General features: G+C 41.4%; 1 protein-coding gene across 2 annotated transcripts in view; it reads right to left on the bottom strand.

The window, feature by feature from the left end:
• Positions 1-6,540: 6,540 nt before the first annotated feature.
• Positions 6,541-21,569, bottom strand: part of LOC133563094 (calcium-independent phospholipase A2-gamma-like) — a 42,531-nt gene continuing 27,502 nt past the window's right edge. For both annotated transcript variants that reach the window (XM_061917027.1, XM_061917028.1), the window contains exons 10-11: positions 14,618-14,813; positions 6,541-9,298 (exon numbers count right to left, since the gene is read on the bottom strand). In XM_061917027.1, the coding sequence (XP_061773011.1) occupies positions 9,045-9,298; positions 14,618-14,813 (450 nt within the window). In that variant the 3' untranslated portion in view covers positions 6,541-9,044. The remainder of the gene's footprint in view (positions 9,299-14,617; positions 14,814-21,569) is intronic.

The following is a 21,569-nucleotide window of genomic DNA, read 5'->3' as shown; positions in this document are numbered from 1 at the left end:
TCCTGACTATTGCAGGACTACCAGTGCAAGACTATAGGAGTCTTCAACATCTCTCCTGACTATTGCAGGACTACCAGTGCAAGACTATAGGAGTCTTCAACATCTCTCCTGACTATTGCAGGACTACCAGTGCAGGACTTCCTAGGAGTCTTCAACATCTCTCCTGACTATTGCAGGACTACCAGTGCAGGACTATAGGAGTCTTCAACATCTCTCCTGACTATTGCAGGACTACCAGTGCAGGACTTCCTAGGAGTCTTCAACATCTCTCCTGACTATTGCAGGACTACCAGTGCAGGACTTCCTAGGAGTCTTCAACATCTCTCCTGACTATTGCAGGACTACCAGTGCAGGACTATAGGAGTCTTCATCATCTCTCCTGACTATTGCAGGACTACCAGTGCAGGACTATAGGAGTCTTCAACATCTCTCCTGACTATTGCAGGAGTACCAGTGCAGGACTTCCTACGAGTCTTCAACATCTCTCCTGACTATTGCAGGACTACCAGTGCAGGACTTCCTACGAGTCTTCAACATCTCTCCTGACTATTGCAGGACTACCAGTGCAGGACTATAGGAGTCTTCATCATCTCTCCTGACTATTGCAGGACTACCAGTGCAGGACTTCCTACGAGTCTTCAACATCTCTCCTGACTATTGCAGGACTACCAGTGCAGGACTATAGGAGTCTTCATCATCTCTCCTGACTATTGCAGGACTACCAGTGCAGGACTATAGGAGTCTTCAACATCTCTCCTGACTATTGCAGGACTACCAGTGCAGGACTTCCTAGGAGTCTTCAACATCTCTCCTGACTATTGCAGGACTACCAGTGCAGGACTTCCTACGAGTCTTCAACATCTCTCCTGACTATTGCAGGACTACCAGTGCAGGACTATAGTAGTCTTCATCATCTCTCCTGACTATTGCAGGACTACCAGTGCAGGACTATAGGAGTCTTCAACATCTCTCCTGACTATTGCAGGACTACCAGTGCAGGACTTCCTAGGAGTCTTCAACATCTCTCCTGACTATTGCAGGACTACCAGTGCAGGACTATAGGAGTCTTCATCATCTCTCCTGACTATTGCAGGACTACCAGTGCAGGACTATAGGAGTCTTCAACATCTCTCCTGACTATTGCAGGACTACCAGTGCAGGACTTCATAGGAGTCTTCAACATCTCTCCTGACTATTGCAGGACTACCAGTGCAGGACTTCCTACGAGTCTTCAACATCTCTCCTGACTATTGCAGGACTACCAGTGCAGGACTATAGGAGTCTTCATCATCTCTCCTGACTATTGCAGGACTACCAGTGCAGGACTATAGGAGTCTTCAACATCTCTCCTGACTATTGCAGGACTACCAGTGCAGGACTTCCTAGGAGTCTTCAACATCTCTCCTGACTATTGCAGGACTACCAGTGCAGGACTATAGGAGTCTTCAACATCTCTCCTGACTATTGCAGGACTACCGGTGCAGGACTTCCTAGGAGTCTTCAACATCTCTCCTGACTATTGCAGGACTACCAGTGCAGGACTATAGGAGTCTTCAACATCTCTCCTGACTATTGCAGGACTACCAGTGCAGGACTTCCTAGGAATCTTCAACATCTCTCCTGACTATTGCAGGACTACCAGTGCAGGACTATAGGAGTCTTCATCATCTCTCCTGACTATTGCAGGACTACCAGTGCAGGACTTCCTAGGAATCTTCAACATCTCTCCTGACTATTGCAGGACTACCAGTGCAGGACTTCCTAGGAGTCTTCAACATCTCTCCTGACTATTGCAGGACTACCAGTGCAGGACTATAGGAGTCTTCAACATCTCTCCTGACTATTGCAGGACTACCAGTGCAGGACTTCCTAGGAGTCTTCAACATCTCTCCTGACTATTGCAGGACTACCAGTGCAGGACGTCCTAGGAGTCTTCAACATCTCTCCTGACTATGGCAGGACTACCAGTGCAGGACTATAGGAGTCTTCAACATCTATCCTGACTATTGCAGGACTACCAGTGCAGGACTTCCTAGGAGTCTTCAACATCTCTCCTGACTATTGCAGGACTACCAGTGCAGGACTTCCTAGGAGTCTTCAACATCTCTCCTGACGATTGCAGGACTACCAGTGCGTGTTGGAGAAAACTTTTGTGACAGACATGTGCGCACATTTAATCATTTCTTTGACCAAGTCAATCAGTGCTTCTGTGCTTTTGGAGAAAACAATCATCTCTTCAATCTTGTCAGTCTGCAAGCATCTCAACCCCGCCGTGGTCTTCTTTGCCAATGTGCTCTGAGTCCCAGCAAAATGGAGTCACCTGATGGCAGGAGTTGGAGAGCCTGCAGCAACGGATGAAGAGCGGAAGTGAGAGAGAACCAGACGGCGAAGACGAAGATGCGACCGACACGGAGGAGCGAGCAGCGGGAGCGGCAACGGCGCAAAAGACTTTCTTTATTGCAAAATAAACGAGAGTCAAACCTGCAAAAGCAATGTCCTTCCTTGGTGGTCGGTGGAACCCGCACGGCAACGGCAAGAGACTCACAGTCATGTAGTAGCAGAAATATTCATCATGACATTTCATATCTATAATCTTACCGGAACATTGATTTCTCAAAGAGCAGCGCAACCAACGCTACAACAACAACAACACCCAGTGATCATGGCGGAGCCAACCAGGACTGCTTTGGTCGAAATGAGAAGCCAGAAGCATATTTTTTAGAGCCTGCACATACAGAAGTCACGGCATGTAAACTTTGTTTTCAGCACAAACCCGTTCAAGATGAGACAAAGAAACAGCGTACAGGCTTACAGGAACGCTTATGGGTCGCCACAAGGCGCCTCATAAAAGATGGGAAAAAGGGCAACGCTGTGGAAGGATGAGTAAAAAAATACACTCTAGACTGGGCTCCTAAGGGGACCCAGTCTGGAGTGGGAAAAAACCTCCATAGCAAAGCACATATACATATTACAACATACATTTCCAGACATCTAGAAAGAGAGGCGAGGGAGTGGGGGGCCATGGTGTCAGGCCGCAGTCAGGCGGTGACCATCCGTCCATCATCCCTATGGAATTCTCATCAAGGGCTTTGGATGGGGGGGTGGGGTATGTGTGTGTGGCGTATATATTTTTTGGATGCATGTGTGTGTGTAAGCTTGCAGTGTGTCTCTGTTCTGCGGCCTTGATGTTGTGCAGTCGCTAGTCCAAAGTCAACAACAACAGGTGTGTGTGTACATGAGAGACAAGAAGGGAGTTTGTTGTGTCTTCACTGCACTGTCCTTCAGGGGAGAGTCTCCAAGCCGGGGAACTAATCCAAGTTAAAATGCTTCGTATGCCAAAGAAAAGAACATTTGCTTTTCACTCTAAATTGTCTATGACTGGTCCTCAAATTCATCCTGCAGGGCAGACAGTCCCATGTGATCCAAATCCCAAGAGTGTCCACAGTTCTTCCTGCATCCTCCAATCATTTGTGGATGGATTTATATATCAAGCTTCCTTGTATCTTTATTTTATTTGACAGGTATCATTTGCTCTTTTTGTGTGGAACATCTTACTGTAAAGTTGATTTGCATGGAAGTTACTGTATTGTGTTTTTTGTGCCACAGAAGTGTCAAAGCCCGGGGATTGAAATGAAAACAACCCACATGAAATGATTTAGTCTTTCCCACCAACTGTAGAATTATTCAGAAGCACATCTTGACCTTCAACTGTGACCAAGGATTCTGAGATCCTTGATGAAAGACAGTCAGTCACTTCTTGAAAAAAACAGCCAGTCTTTTGAAAATGTCCTTGAGAAAAGAGATGGTCTCCCGTCACAAAGCCACAGATCCTCAGTGTTGATGATTTCACCCCCTTAATATTCTTCAAAACTCACTAAATTTGACACATCAGGACTGGCGAAAATTGCGATCTAATCAAAAAACAAACCCCAAAATTCAAAATTGCGCTCTAGCGCGCCCTAGGAAGAAAACACAGATAAATCTGTCTGTAACTTCCAGTAGGAATGTCGTAGAAACATGAAACAAAAAACCACTAAGTAGGTCTCAGTTAGACCTATATTTCATCCACTGAGACCCCCCGGCTAAAATCAACAGGAGGTTTGCTATTCCCAATTCAATACAAAAGTTGGCTAAAAATGTTTCGCTTTTCTTTAAACATTAACTCCTCTGAGGCCTTGGTCGTATCGGCTTCAAATAAGCAAGAGAAGAGAGATTGAACCCTTCTGATTAAAAGTTGATAAAGTAGTTTTAACCACTGCTACGGTTTTGATTTTTATCAGCCTTCAAAGAACCGCTGCGCTGAAAACCATTTCAAAGATGGCTGCCATGCGCAGACACGGTGAGAGAGATGGTTTTTTAATATTTTCCCCCCCTACCGTCTGCTGCTGTTGCGCACGCACCAACATTCGTGAGGGAGGGGCTGTGATGGTCTATACCAAGATGGCTGCCAGATGCCGTAGCTAAGTCGCTATGTTTTAAAGTTGTCCTTTGCCTGCATATCATAAAAACAACCGTCCGACATTCTTTATTTTGAGTACTTACACATGGTGCCTGACTGTTGTGGCGTTTTAAGGCCATCTGCACTTTTTATGCTACGGTAAAGACAATGAATGGTCCGGTTTTGATTTTATTAGCCTTCGAAGAAGCGCCGCGCTGAATTTTTTTTCTAAGATGTCCACCGTGCGCTCACACAGAGAGCTAGTTTTTTTTCGGGGCGGCATAGCTCGGTTGGTAGAGTGGCCGTGCCAGCAACTTGAGGGTTGTAGGTTCGATTCCCGCTTGTGCCATCCTAGTTACTGTCGTTGTGTCCTTGGGCAAGACACTTTACCCACCTGCTCCCAGTGCCACCCACACTGGTTTAAATGTAACTTAGATATTGGGTTTCACTATGTAAAGCGCTTTGAGTCACTTGAGAAAAGCGCTATATAAATATAATTCACTTCACACTTCTTGTTTTTTCCTAGCGCTCCAACTTTGTAATCTTATAAATGGCATAAACGCGCCAGTGACACAATATTTGAATATTAACATTAGTTGTGCTTCACCCTCGTGGGAAATATTTGTTAAGATGGCTGCCGGCTAGCTAATGCTTATCCAGGCTTGGGTCGCGGGGGCAGCAGCCTAAGTCGGTACCGTCCATCGCTGCTTGCAGCTTTATTATTATTATTATACACACTTGCCACTTACAACTTGGGTCAAAGTTTGTATTTTGTCTTGCTGCTGCTATCATAAATCATGACTTTTTTAATTCGTATTTACGTGTTCTATTATTTTATGTATATTTATAGTATTTAAATCCTAATTGAAGGCCCTGTGATGAGTGGTGACTTGTCCAGAGTGTACGCCGCCTTCTGCCCGAATGCAGCTGAGATAGGCTCCAGCACCCCCCGCCACCCGGAAAGGGACAAGCGGTAGGAAATGGATGGATGGATGAACAAATGATTATATTTTATAATGCACGTAGAAAATACTGGCATTTGTATAACACACATTTAATTAAAACAAACATTAAATGCAAATCGTATCAGGAAAACGCATGGCTGCTGTTTTGTTACCCAAGATGCGAGAACTAGGAGAGCTGAGAGCAGGTAAGATGACTTCGATTATCATCAAACAAAAACACGAAGCAGTCTTGCTAACAGAAGTTCCAAACAGAGAATTATCTTGGAGCACTCAAATGAAAACATAAATAGAGCTCTGTTGATTGGCAGCAGGTGTGGACCGGCTGCCAATCAACGGCAGGTGAGGAGAAAACAGTGCTCCGCGGAACAAACAGGAAATTTAACAAAATAAGAGCACTGACAGGAAGTAAATAAAAAAACAAGGCAAACCAACAGAAATGAAGTGACAGATCGTCACAAATAGTTTTGCATTTAATATTTCAATGTCATGTATAATTATATTTGTATATTAAATACTGTATTTGTATAATACAGTTTAAATAGGGTTTTATTGATATTTTTCCAATTCAAAAAATGAAATGTCTGTAATACATTATTTGTGCTACTGTCCACTTTTAAGTAACTTCCCCACTATGAGACCAATAAAGCCTTATATGTTCTATTCATGTATGTTCTATTATTTTAAATCACGTGTGTGTATTTTTATTTGTGATATTTAAATTCAAATTTGACAAATGAAAATTAAATGTATATGAATATTAAGCAGACAATAATATATATTTTCAAATATATATTATTTCAAATCTATTAAATGAACAATTTAGATAACTGTATAGAATTTACATTTTTGTTTAATACGTTTTTCCATTTCCTTCTACTGCATATTATCAACTTAACTCAGCACCTTTAAAAATATTATTTACATACAAAAATATAGTCAAATATATCTGTTATGCATTGATACAAAACAGAGACATTTGTCAAATGAAAAACAAAACATTGACATTTAAATATTACAAATATGTGATGAAGCATCAAGCAGATAGATAGAACTTTATTGTGTCAATCAACTTGATGCTTCATGACATATTTGTAATATTTCAAGTGTAAGTCATCAGAAGATTAAAGAGACAGAAAGTTGAGGGTGAAGACTTTAATGACACACTCTGGAATTGTCTGAAGACAGCAGAAGAATAAAAAGCTCCTGCCTGCTAACAAGCTGAGGTGATAAAAGATTCTGCACAGCAACAAATAATGCTACTAAAACATGAAAAAGGATCAAATCCAAGAATGAAGTCCACTGTGTGCTTGCCTGTGAAAAATTAAATAAAAAGACATATTTTCTCCCCTTTCTTCAGTCCATTTTTATCAAGTAGCTGCAATTTCATTTGTGCAAATGTATAATTCAGTGCTTGATTTTAGATTTACAGTCTAATGTTTCTCTAGTTTGGTGTTGTGCATTGCTGCAGAGGAGCCAGATTGTCCAACATCCATCCATCCATCCATTTTCTACCGCTTATTCCCTTTCGGGGTCACGGGGGGCATGTTTTTTTATATATTTTCATCTTTGATTAAAAAAAAAAAAGAATAAAGAAATCAGGACCCAAATGGTTTTTTCAAGTGCTTTCAGAATTCTTCCATTTATTGTTACAAATCGATTACCTTTATTTGTCTAAAAACGATTAAAGAGATCCTGTTAAACACCACCAATGTTAAAGGCCTACTGAAATGAGATGTTCTTATTTAAACAGGGACAGAAGGTCCCTTTTATATGTCATACTTGATCATTTCGCGATATTGCCATATTTTTGCTGAAAGGATTTAGTAGAGAACATCCACGATAAAGTTTGCAACTTTTGGTCGCTAATAAAAAAGCCTTGCCTGTACCGGAAGTAGCAGACGATGTGCGCGTGACGTCACGGGTTGTGGAGCTGCTCACATCTGAACATTGTTTACAATCATGGCCACCAGCAGCGGGAGCGATTCTGACCGAGAAAGCGACAATTTCCCCATTACTTTGAGCGAGGATGAAAGATTCGTGGATGAGGAAAGTGAGAGTGAAGGACTAGAAAAAATAAAAATAAAAAATAGATGGCAGAGTGATTCAGATGTTAGAAGACATATTTACTGGGATAATTCTGGAAAATCCCTTACCTGCTTATTGTGTTACTAGTGTTTTAGTGAGATTATATGGTCGTACCTGTACGACCTGAAAGTCGGAGGGGTGTGGCCACGGGTGTGGTGACCGCCAAAGTCTCTGAGGGAAACCACGTTTCTCAACGAGGCGAAGGCACCCAGGTTGAGATTTTTTTTCCCCCTCCTCCACGGTGGAAGCATCCGACGGTCGGGGGCGGCCGGTGGGTGGAGGCAAGAGAGTCCGCAGCTGCAGGAGGAACGACGCAAGCTCTCCACTCATGTCTACGGTAAGAGCTGACTTAGTACCACCATTTTCTCACCAAAACCTGCCGGTTGACATGTGGTAGGGAACCATGTTCACTTGACCACACTGTTCCATAGTAAAGCTTCACCGTCATCTTTCGGGAATGTAAACAATGAAACACCGGCTGTGTTTGTGTTGCTAAAGGCAGCTGCAATACACCGCTTCCCACCTACATCTTTCTTCTTTGATGTCTCCATTATAAATTGAACAAATTGCAAAAGATTCAGCAACACAGATGTCCAGAATACTGTGTAATTATGCGATGAAAAGAGACCACTTATAGCTGTGAACGGTGCTGGAACAACATGTCCTCTACAATGCGTGAGGTCACGTGCACGCATCATCATACCGCGACGTTTTAGCATGATACTTCCGCGCAAAATTTAAAATTGCAATTTAGTAAACTAAAAAGGCGGTATTGGCATGTGTTGCAATGTTAATATTTCATCATTGATATATAAACTATCAGACTGTGTGGTCGCTAGTAGTGGCTTTCAGTAGGCCTTTAAAATAAATCTCCCTATCCTTCAAAAAGTATTTCATTCTGTTACCTAACACAACTGAATTGTTTGGAGTTTTCATTTTTGCTGTATTTTGTCGGCCTTGTGAATGTTGGGAAGTGGAACATCCTTGTGCACGGTGGAAACTACAAAGCAATTAAAAAATGTGTTTTTTCACAGCAAGTCACTAGAGAAAGAGTCCTACTCTTATTTTTGCTGTCAAAACTGAGCGTTGAATGTAAAATGTTGAGTGAGTGAACACTGAAGGCATTTCTTCACTCAACATCTGCCTACTGCGTTACTGGAAATGGAAAAAATGGTCAAATCTAAAGTCGTGTTTACAACTGAAGCACTTCCTGTTTTGAAGGATTTTTTTTTTTTTTACTGACATTCTTGCAGTAAAATTCTGAGCTGCCTGTTTTTTTGTTTTTTTTTACTGTTTTTACAGTGCATTACTGTAAATGAAAAGAAGGTATTAACTGTCAAATCTACAGTGGTAAAACAACAGGAGCGCTTTGCTCTTTTTAAAGACCTGCTACAGAGAAGGTAGTCAAAGATCATTTATGTCCTGTGTTTAGGAATCTGCTGCCGAATCTTTTAAAAAATGTTTCCACCAGGATACCCTGGTGTCATTACCTGTTTCATCACGTTTAAGTTCTTCTTAGCGAAAATAGAAGTCTCCAAGTGAGGTGGAAAGGTAGTCTAGAGCTTGAACATGTCGGTCCTGGTCCTGAGCCAGTCTGCTAGTCTCCGCCCCGCATCTTTCTCCCGAGTGAGGATGCCAGCCGCCTTCTTCAGCTTCTCCTCGTTCCTCTCCAGGTAGCGCCAGCCCTCGGCCTGCAGCTGGCTCAGCTTCTCCCGGCGGTTGTCGTCGATGGAGATGTCTTCGCTCACGAAGGGGTTGAAGCGGAAGTAGGTGTCGGCGGGCAAGAAGCCGTCCAGCATGGCGTGGACCTCTGCAGGAGCGAGGAGAGAAGAAGGTGTGAGTCGCAGACTTTCAAATGCTTGTGGAAGTCCACTATCGCCTTTTCACTTCAAGTTGCATTCCTGTCTGGGTGGAACTATCGATGGATCACATTCCTTTATTTCCACTTTATCCATCTGTGCTCGCCAAGTTGGCCTCCAGGAAGACAAGTAATGATCCCAGATCGTTTGAAAGGGAATCGATCCATTTGATCGATACGAGAAAAGGAAAATGTTGGATTAAATAACGTCAGACTTGATATGAACTTTTCAAATAGGGAGGTTGCACCCACAGGTGGGTCAAGTAATGGTACTCACAAGAGTACTGTTACTTTACAAAAATAGAACTCAAGTAAAAAGTAGTCATCAAAATAATGACTTGAAAAAACTACTCAACTATTGAGTAACTTGTGAGTGATTTCTGATTTATTTGGTAGTTTTTTTAATGGTTCTTGGACTACAATTGTAGTTGGTGTGTGAGTGTATGTAAAACATACAGTTAGAAGTATAATTGCTGTCAGTAGAAAAATGACAGAGATGATGATATAAATGTTGTTGGAAAGAAATGATTGAAGATGTGTTTGCTGCCTCGTCTGACGTCATGTGACTTTTTACACTCAGTACCTTTCTATGCACTAAATGAGTGTGATTTGTCCAATAATTCACTTTCTTCTATTTTCCTCCAGCTGCATGTGAAGTTGTACTTTCTTATGTGTCATGTGAGTGATGGCCATACGCAGTGTGCCTCTCCTACACTAGGGGGTGACATCTCCTTCACACATGTTACATGTTAATACAGTAGAAGAAGATCATGTGAGTGATGGCCATACGCAGTGTGCCTCTCCTACACTAGGGAGCGACATTTTCTTCACACATGTTACATGTTAATACAGTAGAAGAAGATCATACAGCTAGCCTAAATAACATGTTAGCATGGATTAGCATACAGTGACCAAACATTCCTGATTAGCACTCCAACAAGTCAATAACATCAACAAAGTTCACCTTTGTGCATTCACACACAGCATAAAAGGTTTGGTGGACAAAATGACACAAAGAAGGAGGGGCATAAAACACGTCTGACTGAGAAAGTTGTACATGTAAACAAACTATGGTGAGTTCAACGACCGCTGAATTTAGTAGGACAAAATGGCACTCGCCAAATAGTGACACCAGTGAAGCATGTGTCATATAAAAACTGGGATTTCTAACAATTAGGAAGGTTTGTGTCATGTTTGTCCTCCGACACAAACCTTATTCAAACTAATATATACTTTTTACCTCATCTTTTTCCTTTTTCACACATTTTTGAAAAAGCCCACTAGGGCGGCGCTAAAGGGTTGCCGGTTATACAAAAACTCTGCAGAAAACTAATGATGACATCATCTGCTTTATTAAAGACAGTATATGATATGCTGCTTCCTGTTTAGGAGCACTGAGGTGATGACATCATCATCTTTATTGAAGACAGTGTATGATATTCTGCTTCCTGTTTAGGAGCGCTGAGGTGATGACATCATCATTTTTATTGAAGACAGTGTATGATATGCTGCTTCCTGTTTAGGAGCGCTGAGGTGATGACATCATCATCTTTATTGAAGACAGTGTATGATACGCTGCTGACTGCTTATGAAAGACATAAAGAATAGTCTGACAGTATTTGAGAGGTTTAAGGGTTATGTATTCACAGGTGTTTGTCTGTCTGGTAGTTGTCATATTTTCCAGACTACTGGCTGCTACTTTTTGCCCAGTATTTGAACCCTGCGGCTTATAAAAGTGTGGCTAACTTATGAAATTGTCTTGGCTAACGGCAATGTTTTGTAGTTGAATAGTTTTTAGTATAAACACTGACAGAGACACTACAAAGGTGTGTTATTGTTATGGTGCCCTCCTTTGGACAAGTTCACTTACTGCAGGTGCTGCTCATTGAATATCTACTTCCTGTTTCGTGCCTTGAACTGGAAGTATAACCGTCCATAGCGTTTTTGCTCAAAATGATTTTTCATTCATCGTTCGTATCTAAGTTTCAGATATAACTAAAACAATTCATCCTTACTATGCTGTGCCATGTGTAGGAGTATTTTCGTGCATATTCGTCCATGCTATCGTAATGTAATCAAGCTAGCGGTGTTAACATCAGCGTATAAGCTAACACAATTAAAAGTGTCTGTGTTAGTATTAGTAACTTACAAAGGCATTCTTTTTGTATTGTGTCACTTTCATACATTCACAAAACGTCCCTTAGCTTTCGCATCTATTGAGTCCATGACAGTGATGTCTGTTTTGTTTGATTAACCGTTTTACTGCCATGTTACAGACCATGTTTGGAAACAATCAAAAGGTATGTACGGCGTACAGTCAGGTGCGGAAAATATAGGAAGAAATATTGATTTCGTCTCAAATTTAGTGGGTGAGCCTTAAATGCCGGTGCGCTCAATAGATGGTCATAAATGGTAGTAAGCAACACAACTTAAAAAGTAATGGGCAGATTTTGATGAAACTTTCAGGAAATGGCAGAAATGGTACAGGGTACATATCACGTGTCATATAGGAGGTAGGTTGTTCTTGTCAATGATCAACAATGGAATTATGTACAGTTAAGAATAGTAAATATAAAGAAATGTAACATTGTCCTTTGGCACAAGTTCAGGTGCAACCTTCTGCATGAGCACTATTAGATCAGAGCTGCAGCCTCATGCACACTGGGAGGCCACGAAGGCTCCTATAAACAAATAGTAATCCGCTGTTTTCAAAATAAAGCCGAGCCAGGGAGTGCTTAATCCCAAATCTGGGAGGGACAAGTGGCATGTAGGTCACCGCCACAAACACTGCAGCGGAGGCAATGGCGGTCCAGAGGTGATTAAGGGGAGTGGGACAGGGGGACATACTGTAGGTTGCTGTGGACTTAAACAAAGGCTTTTGACCTCCAGTCTGGCAATAAATAGTGGCAATGTGTCCAAAAACCTGATAAGAGCCAGAAATAGAACAAGTGATATGAAGAAGGCCTCCACTGTCAAGCCTCTCATAATTAGTCCACCACAGCACTTACCTGTCTCCAATGGACACCGCATCACAAAACATAGACATTAACAGCTGTGGCTGTAAGCAACCTCTTGTAGGTTGTTTTTTTAAAAGTAACTCCACAAGTTAGCGGTAGCTGCATTTGATTAGCAAAATGTTGGCTGTTCCACTATTCACTCTTGATGGACTGACTCATCATGCTGACTAAGCAGTTTGCTCCTTCTGGCTAACACAACATTAGTTTCCATATGTACTTGTCAATAAATGACCAAGGAGCAGTTTCTTTGTTCAAGTGAAAACAAGGTCTTGTTATTCATATTTTGGGAGAGAACACTCTTCCTCCAATTATTGTACAAATATTATTATTATTATACGTCCGACACTGATTGTTATTTATTACTTCCGTACTCTTGTTTTGTTCTGTATATTGTACAGTATTTTGTATTTCTATAGTGTTTTGTATATTGTACAGGATTGCTTGTTATTTTTATTGGATAGTAGTCTGTTTATTTCAATTGTTAGTTTTTCCTTTATGTACCTCTTGTGTTATTTATTTTACCCCATATTTGTTCCCACAACCGCACCTTAAGTTAGAGTCTTTAATCTCGTTATATGCAAATATAATGACAATAAAGTCTATTCTATTCTATTTTATTGCCTGCTTGGAAATCAACCCTTTTGTCCTCAAGAAATGCCAACACTATGATTGGAGCAGAATTGAATTATTTTTCTGTTATGCCCCCCCAAGAAGAAGTAAATATGTTTCACGCCCTCTCCACTGCAACTATAAATAATTGTCATTGCCTGAGAAAAAATGAAATGAAATAGTATCAATTGCCTATAAAATTGTAATGAGTGCACCTCTGCACAACATTGTGTTTTATTAACATTCAAGAAAACAGCAAACAACAGCAAACCTCTTGTTAATATTCATAATAACAATATGACTAATACTTGTTAATATTTACAATAATATCACTGATACTTGTTAATAATTATAATAACAATGTCACTAATACTTAATATAATATTCTGGTCACCAATTTTTCGAACTATAAGTCGCAGTTTTTTTTCATAGTTTGGCCGGGTTTGCGACATATACTCCGGAGCGACTTATGTGTGAAATTATTAACACGTTACCGTAAAATCTCAAATAATATTATTTATCTCATTCGCGGAAGAGACGAAGAAAATGTCAGCAATCGTCACACACACGTCAACCAATAAGAATGGCAGAAGTGCATTGTGGGTCATGGAATGCTAACTGATATATGCTACTACCACAGCTATTAAAATGGATAATTTCTTCGTTGGCGGTAACTTATAAAAAGTGAGAAGGGCTGAACAAAAATGGCGTTGAAAAGGAAATCATGTAGTGCAGATTACAAGCTGGACGTAGTGAAATATGCAACAGAAAAGGACAAGAGGAAGCGGCACATAACTTTGGAGTTGGCAGAGTTGTTTAGAAGCAACATCCAGGAAGAAGATTTCATGGGATTTATGGATTGGGGTGACAGATAGTTTGGTAAAGGTATAGCATGTTCTATATGTTATAGTTATTTGAATGACTTTTACCATAAAATGTTAGGTTAACATAGCAGTTGCTTATTTATGCCTCATATAACCTACACTTATTCAGCCTGTTGTTCATTATTCTTTTATGTATTTTAAAATGCCTTTCAAATGTTTATTCTTGCTGTTGGATTTGATCAATTAAATTTCCCCCAAAAATGCGACTTATACCCCAGTGCGACGTATACATGTTTTTTTCCTTCTTTATTATGCATTTTCGGCTGGTGAGATTTATACTCCGGAGCAATTTATAATCCGAAAAATACGGTACATGGAGTATTGTTGGTGCTTTTGGAATGGTTATTTATTGGATTTTATGGGCGAAATTAAGCAGCTCTATCGGCTCCGCTGTAAGCAGACTTTTATTTACGTTTATTTAATATTTAGAATGAATTTTAAAAATCCATCCGTCATCATGTGACTCAGAATGGTTGTGAACAATAGGCAAAATTACATAATAAAAGTGCACTTCCCGTTTCAGGCTTTCCATATACTTTGAAGGTTAAACTAGAAGTCATGCAAAGCAAACATTTTGAATGTACTTGAGTCATTATTGTTGCTCTTCTACCCATGTGTGTTTTCCATATGAGTTTGATGTAGAGGACCACGCATGGGAATGAGCCTGTGTGCTATATAAGCCAGCTAGTTTCCACGGCAGCCTGTGATCTTGTGCTCATTCACGTGCATTGTCCCTTTAAATCCATCACCAATCCACTTACCTTCAGTGTCAGTGGCGCTGCTGATGACATTGCTGATCTTAGTTTTGAGACTGGTATAGGTGGCGCTGTTCCTTGCCGTAGTTTCTAAGCGGCCCGTGCCCAGCGAGACCACGCACTCCAGGGGCGTGTTGGGCCACAGACACTTGCACTCGTGGATGGCCAGCGCTGTGGGGTTGTTAATGAGCAGACCTCCATCCTGCAGGCAGAGAGAAAGATGTCTGATCACCATGCTTTTGGTCAGGATCACAGTCAGACTGTTGCATCTGCCTTTCTGAAACATTTTCATGGATTCTACCGCAGTCAATACAGGAATTTTTGGAGGAAACACAAAGAAGAGATCAATGTGGCTGCAGACGACAAAGGAAATTGTTTTTTTTTCTCCTTGGTGTTCTTTCCCCCTCGGCTCACAGTTCCTGTCAGCAGCGCTTTGATATCGAACAAGCGCCTCGGAGTGCTTTTGCTTCGGATCCATAGTCTACCCAAGGCGACGCGGGGGGCACTGTGGGGATTGATGAATAGGCACGAGGGGCTGCAGGGTTGGCAGCATGATCAAACACACAGGGGCCAGTCCTCATTAAAGAGGCCAGGCTGGGGGGCTGGGAGCCACGAGGCCCCCCCATAAGTGTCTCTCGGGAGGGTGGTTTATGGGAGCGTGGTGGTTAATGACCAGATCATGGCCACGGTATTGCTGCTCAATGAAAAAGACATGAGAGAATGTGAGGGGTGGGTCGGCCACAGCGTCCTGTAGTCCACCAATCATCTGGCAAGGTGCTCCCAGACTTTGTATCAGGAACCCTGAACCTTGTTTTGAGGAAACGGCAACCCCAAATGTAAAACTGGGGGACCAGGACCAGGCTTATCATTTTTTTATTTTCATAAACATACCGCCTTTGTCTAATAAAGCACACTTTAGATCCTCAAGATATATGTAATAATAATAATAATAGATTTTATTTATAAAAAAGCACTTTACATTGCGCAAACAACCTCAAAGTGCTAGTGTATTAAAAAATAAAAAAATAAAAATAATAATAATAAAAAGATAATAAAATTAATTAAATATAAAAACCAGAACATCCTAATAGCTAAAACTAGTATGCAAATATCCATATAAAGGCTTTTTTTAAAAGAAGGGTTTTCAAGCCTTTTTTTAAAAGCATCCATAGTCTGAGGTGGTCAGGGAGAGCGTTCCAAATCCTGGGAGCATCAGAGCAGAAAGCCCGGTCTCCAGTAGTTCGTAGCTTTGTCCTTGGAGGTAGGAGGAGGTCAGCCTATTTGGAGCAGAGGCGTCGTGTGGAGGATTTGGGGGTGAGCAGTTCTTTGAGGTAGAGGGGGGCATTTCCATGGAGGCACTGGTGATTTAGGAGGGAGACTTTGTATTCAATCCTGAGTGGAACAGGAAGCCAGTGAAGGAATTTGAGAGTTGGTGTGATATGGTTGTATTTCCACACTCTCATCAGGATCCTAGCAACACTATTCTGTATTTACTGCAGCTTCTGGATCTTCTTGCTGGGGATCCCAACAAGAAGTGAGTTGCAGTAGTCCAACCTGTTTGAACTTTTTTCTCATAAGCGTGGGAGATCACTCTCTTAAAATAACATTTTCCATCACTTTTTTCCTTGTAGAAGTCTGCAAATATTTCAAATAAAAAAAATTCTAGCAGAACAACAGGCTTTTTCTTCGTAACCATACCCCTTTTTTACAACACAATGACATGCTTTGTTTTCATTATTCATATTACCAATGTTGTAAATATTTTCAGTAAAATATTTTTCCGGCAGTGTGATGACCTTTTCCCCCATAAACTTACCATTTTATCCAATCAAATGACATGTTTAGTTATAGACCTAACGCTCTTCAAATTGAAATATCTAGTCATTTTTTTCTTGTAGAATTTTGACATTTTTCTTGTAAAATAATAGGACATCATTTATTGAAGACACATTTTCTGTCTTTTTTATGACTATTTCATGTTCTGACATCTGAATTGCTTTTGTCCTTCCAGTACAACTTTGTTGTGAAATGTTGTACAGTAAAACAACTGTTTTCTTAAAGACATACTAAGATTTTTGCCACATTACACATTTTAAGACTAGTTTATTACAAAGTTATGCATTTTTATATTACATATGTTGATCCAGCTAAATATTGACTGTCCTCCTAAAAAAGTGTCTTCTAGCTTTCTCACAAAAGTAAAATTTGGTTAGATCATGTTTCTTCCTGTTAACTCACCACTCTCTTACTAAAAGTAGTTGTTTTTTTTGCTGTAAATATGCCTTTTTTCACCAATATCGATTCCTGGGCATGGCCACTGCTGCTGCCCACTGCTCCCCTCACATCCCAGGGGGTGGAACAAAGGGATGGGTCAAATGCAGAGGACAAATTTCACCACACCTAGTGTGTGTGACATTCACACACTTTTTTGCTGACACACATCATGTATCACACATCATGTAGGATGGCGGCGCCCGGACGGGCTGCGCTCTCGAGGAGATCCTGCTAAAGATGGAACATTTGGCAGAAATACCGGACAATTCCACAAACTTTATGGCTGGCTCACATCGTGGTCACTCCGTGATCACGTACGACCGCCAGACACTTCTGGATGTGGACACATCGGGCCGTTTTGGACTGATAGACGCGGGCGTGCTAAACATGCTAACTAGCATGGGAATACATCGGCGGCTACATCCAGCGGCCCGTGAAGCAGGGGAGTCTAGTAGCAGCGGGGGCCGTCTACGGAGCAGACGCCAGCGGTGTGATCGGAAACGCGGATGCCGAGCGGGGCTAAAAACAAAGCAGAAGGCTAATCCCCACAGAACACCACTTTCCTCCATCCCGAAGACGGATTTAGATGGAAAATGCGAGACTACTGGTCTGGGTAAGGAGTCTGTTAAATTAGAACAAGTTTTTTCTGCTTTGAGTGTTTCAGAGTTGGACATGTGTTTTACTGAGGTGGCTAACTATGATGCGTGCAGTTTATCAAAGCAACAAACAAACAATCGGAAAATCCCCGTTACTGAGGTGGCTAACCATGATGCGTGCAGTTTATCAAAGCAACAATCAAACAATCGGAAAATTCCTGTCGTATCAATTCCTAGATATGGTCGTAACTATACTAAATGCACTGGGCATAATAAACACAACATTATTAATATTGCTACTACGGATAATTTGATCAAAAACTCCCTAAAACAGCCCACTACCTATAATATAGGTTTTTTAAACATAAGATCATTGTCTCCTAAAACGTTGTTAGTTAATGATATTATCAGAGACAACAATCTTAACGTCATCGGTCTCAGCGAAACCTGGCTTAAACCAAACGACTTTTTTGCGCTAAATGAGGCATGTCCTCCTAACTTTACACATGCGCATATTGCCCGTCCACTCAAAAGGGGTCGGGGGGATGCACTAATATACAACGAAAACTTTAACCTTAGTCCTAACATAAATAATAAATATAAATCGTTTGAGGTGCTTACTATGAGGTCTGTCACACCGCTGCCTCTACACCTGGCTGTTATCTACCGCCCCCCAGGGCCCTATTCGGACTTTATTAATGAATTCTCAGAGTTCGTTGCTGATCTAGTGACACACGCCGATAATATAATCATAATGGGGGACTTTAATATCCATATGAATACCCCATCGGACCCACCGTGCGTAGCGCTCCAGACTGTAATTGATAGCTGTGGTCTCATACAAATAATAAATGAACCCACGCATCGCAACGGTAATACGATAGACCTAGTGCTTGTCAGGGGCATCACCGTTTCCAAAGTTACGATACTCCCGTATACTAAAGTATTGTCTGATCATTACCTTATAAAATTCGAGGTTCAGACGCATGTTCGTCAAACTAATAATAATAATAACTGCTATAGCAGCCGCAACATTAATACAGCCACAACGACAACTCTTGCTGACCTACTGCCCTCGGTAATGGCACCATTCCCAAAGTATGTGGGCTCTATTGATAACCTCACTAACAACTTTAACGACGCCCTGCGCGAAACCATTGATAACATAGCACCGCTAAAGTTAAAAAAGGCTCCAAAAAAGCGCACCCCGTGGTTTACAGAAGAAACTAGAGCTCAGAAATTATTATGTAGAAAGCTGGAACGCAAATGGCGCACGACTAAACTTGAGGTGCACCATCAAGCATGGAGTGATGGTTTAATAACTTATAAACGCATGCTTACCTTAGCTAAAGCTAAATATTACTCAAATCTCATCCACCGTAATAAAAACGATCCTAAATTTTTGTTTAGTACGGTAGCATCGCTAACCCAACAAGGGACTCCTTCCAGTAGCTCAACCCACTCAGCTGATGACTTTATGCAATTCTTTAGTAAGAAAATTGAAGTCATTAGAAAGGAGATTAAAGACAATGCGTCCCAGCTACAACGGGGTTCTATTAACACTGACACGATTGTATATACGGCGGATACTACCCTCCAAAATACTTTCTCTCGTTTTGAGGAAATAACATTAGAGGAATTGTTACAACGTGTAAATGGAATAAAACAGACAACATGTTTACTTGACCCTCTTCCTGGGAAACTGATCAAGGAGCTCTTTGTATTATTAGGTCCATCAGTGCTAAATATTATAAACTTATCACTCTCCTCGGGCACTGTTCCCCTAGCATTCAAAAAAGCGGTTATTCATCCTCTTCTTAAAAGACCTAACCTCGATCCTGACCTCATGGTAAATTACCGACCGGTGTCTCACCTTCCCTTTATTTCAAAAATCCTCGAAAAAATTGTTGCGGAGCAGTTAAATGAACACTTAGCGTCTAACAATCTATGTGAAACCTTTCAATCCGGTTTCAGGGCAAATCACTCCACGGAGACAGCCCTCGCAAAAATGACTAATGATCTATTGCTAACGATGGATTCTGATGCGTCATCTATGTTGCTGCTCCTCGATCTTAGCGCTGCTTTCGATACCGTCGATCATAACATTTTATTAGAACGTATCAAAACACGAATTGGTATGTCAGACTTAGCCCTGTCTTGGTTTAACTCTTATCTTACTGATAGGATGCAGTGTGTCTCCCATAACAATGTGACCTCGGACTACGTTAAGGTAACGTGTGGAGTTCCCCAGGGTTCGGTCCTTGGCCCTGCACTCTTCAGCATCTACATGCTGCCGCTAGGTGACATCATACGCAAATACGGTATTAGCTTTCACTGTTATGCTGATGACACCCAACTCTACATGCCCCTAAAGCTGACCAACACGCCGGATTGTAGTCAGCTGGAGGCATGTCTTAATGAAATTAAACAATGGATGTCCGCTAACTTTTTGCAACTCAACGCCAAAAAAACGGAAATGCTGATTATCGGTCCTGCTAGACACCGAACTCTATTTAATAATACAACTCTAACATTTGACAACCAAACAATTAAACAAGGCGACACGGTAAAGAATCTGGGTGTTATCTTCGACCCAACTCTCTCCTTTGAGGCACACATTAAAAGCGTTACTAAAACGGCCTTCTTTCATCTCCGTAATATCGCTAAAATTCGCTCAATTCTGTCCACTAAAGACGCTGAGATCATTATCCATGCGTTTGTTACGTCTCGCCTCGACTACTGTAACGTATTATTTTCGGGTCTCCCCATGTCTAGCATTAAAAGATTACAGTTGGTACAAAATGCGGCTGCTAGACTTTTGACAAGAACAAGAAAGTTTGATCACATTACGCCTGTACTGGCTCACCTGCACTGGCTTCCTGTGCACTTAAGATGTGACTTTAAGGTTTTACTACTTACGTATAAAATACTACACGGTCTAGCTCCATCTTATCTTGCCGATTGTATTGTACCATATGTCCCGGCAAGAAATCTGCGTTCAAAGGACTCCGGCTTATTAGTGATTCCCAAAGCCCAAAAAAAGTCTGCGGGCTATAGAGTATTTTCCGTTCGGGCTCCAGTACTCTGGAATGCCCTCCCGGTAACAGTTCGCGATGCCACCTCAGTAGAAGCATTTAAGTCTCACCTTAAAACTCATTTGTATACTCTAGCCTTTAAATAGACTCCCTTTTTAGACCAGTTGATCTGCCGTTTCTTTTCTTTTTCTTCTATGTCCCACTCTCCCGTGTGGAAGGGGTCCGGTCCGATCCGGTGGCCATGTACTGCTCGCCTGTGTATCGGCTGGGGACATCTCTGCGCTGCTGATCCGCCTACGCTTGGGATGGTTTCCTGCTGGCTCCGCTGTGAACGGGACTCTCGCTGCTGTGTCTTGGATCCTCTTTGGACTGGACTCTCGCGACTGTGTTGTATCCATTGTGGATTGAACTTTCAGTATCATGTTAGATCCGCTCGACATCCATTGCTTTCCTCCTCTCTAAGGTTCTCATAGTCATCATTGTCACCGACGTCCCACTGGGTCATTATTGTCACCAATGTCCCACTGGGTGTGAGTTTTCCTACCGAGGATGTCGTGGTGGTTTGTGCAGCCCTTTGAGACACTAGTGATTTAGGGCTATATAAGTAAACATTGATTGATTGATTGATTGATTTAATGCTTAAAAAAATGGTTATGCACCTACCGTATTTTTCAGATTATAAATCGCTCCGGAGAATACATCGCACCGGCCGAAATTGCATAATAAAGAAGGAAAAAAAACATATATACGTCGCACTGGGGTATAAGTCGCATTTTTGGGGAAATGTATTTGAGAAAATCCAACAGCAAGAATAGACATTTGAAAGGCAATTTAAAATAAATACAGAATAATGAACAACAGGCTGAATAAGTGTAGGTTATATGAGGCATAAATAAGCAACTGCTATGTTAACCTAACATATTATGGTAAGAGTCATTCAAATAACTATAACATATAGAACATGCTATACCTTTACCAAACCATCTCTCACTCCTAATCCATAAATCCCATGAAATCTTCTTCCTGGATGTCGCTTCTAAACAACTCTGCCAA

Source organism: Nerophis ophidion, linkage group LG12 (genome assembly GCF_033978795.1).
Source record: "Nerophis ophidion isolate RoL-2023_Sa linkage group LG12, RoL_Noph_v1.0, whole genome shotgun sequence".
In the NCBI taxonomy this organism is placed as follows: Eukaryota; Metazoa; Chordata; class Actinopteri; order Syngnathiformes; family Syngnathidae; genus Nerophis; species Nerophis ophidion.
The sequence above is the reverse complement of the archived record's forward strand: the minus strand, read 5'-3'. Positions and strand labels throughout refer to the sequence as shown.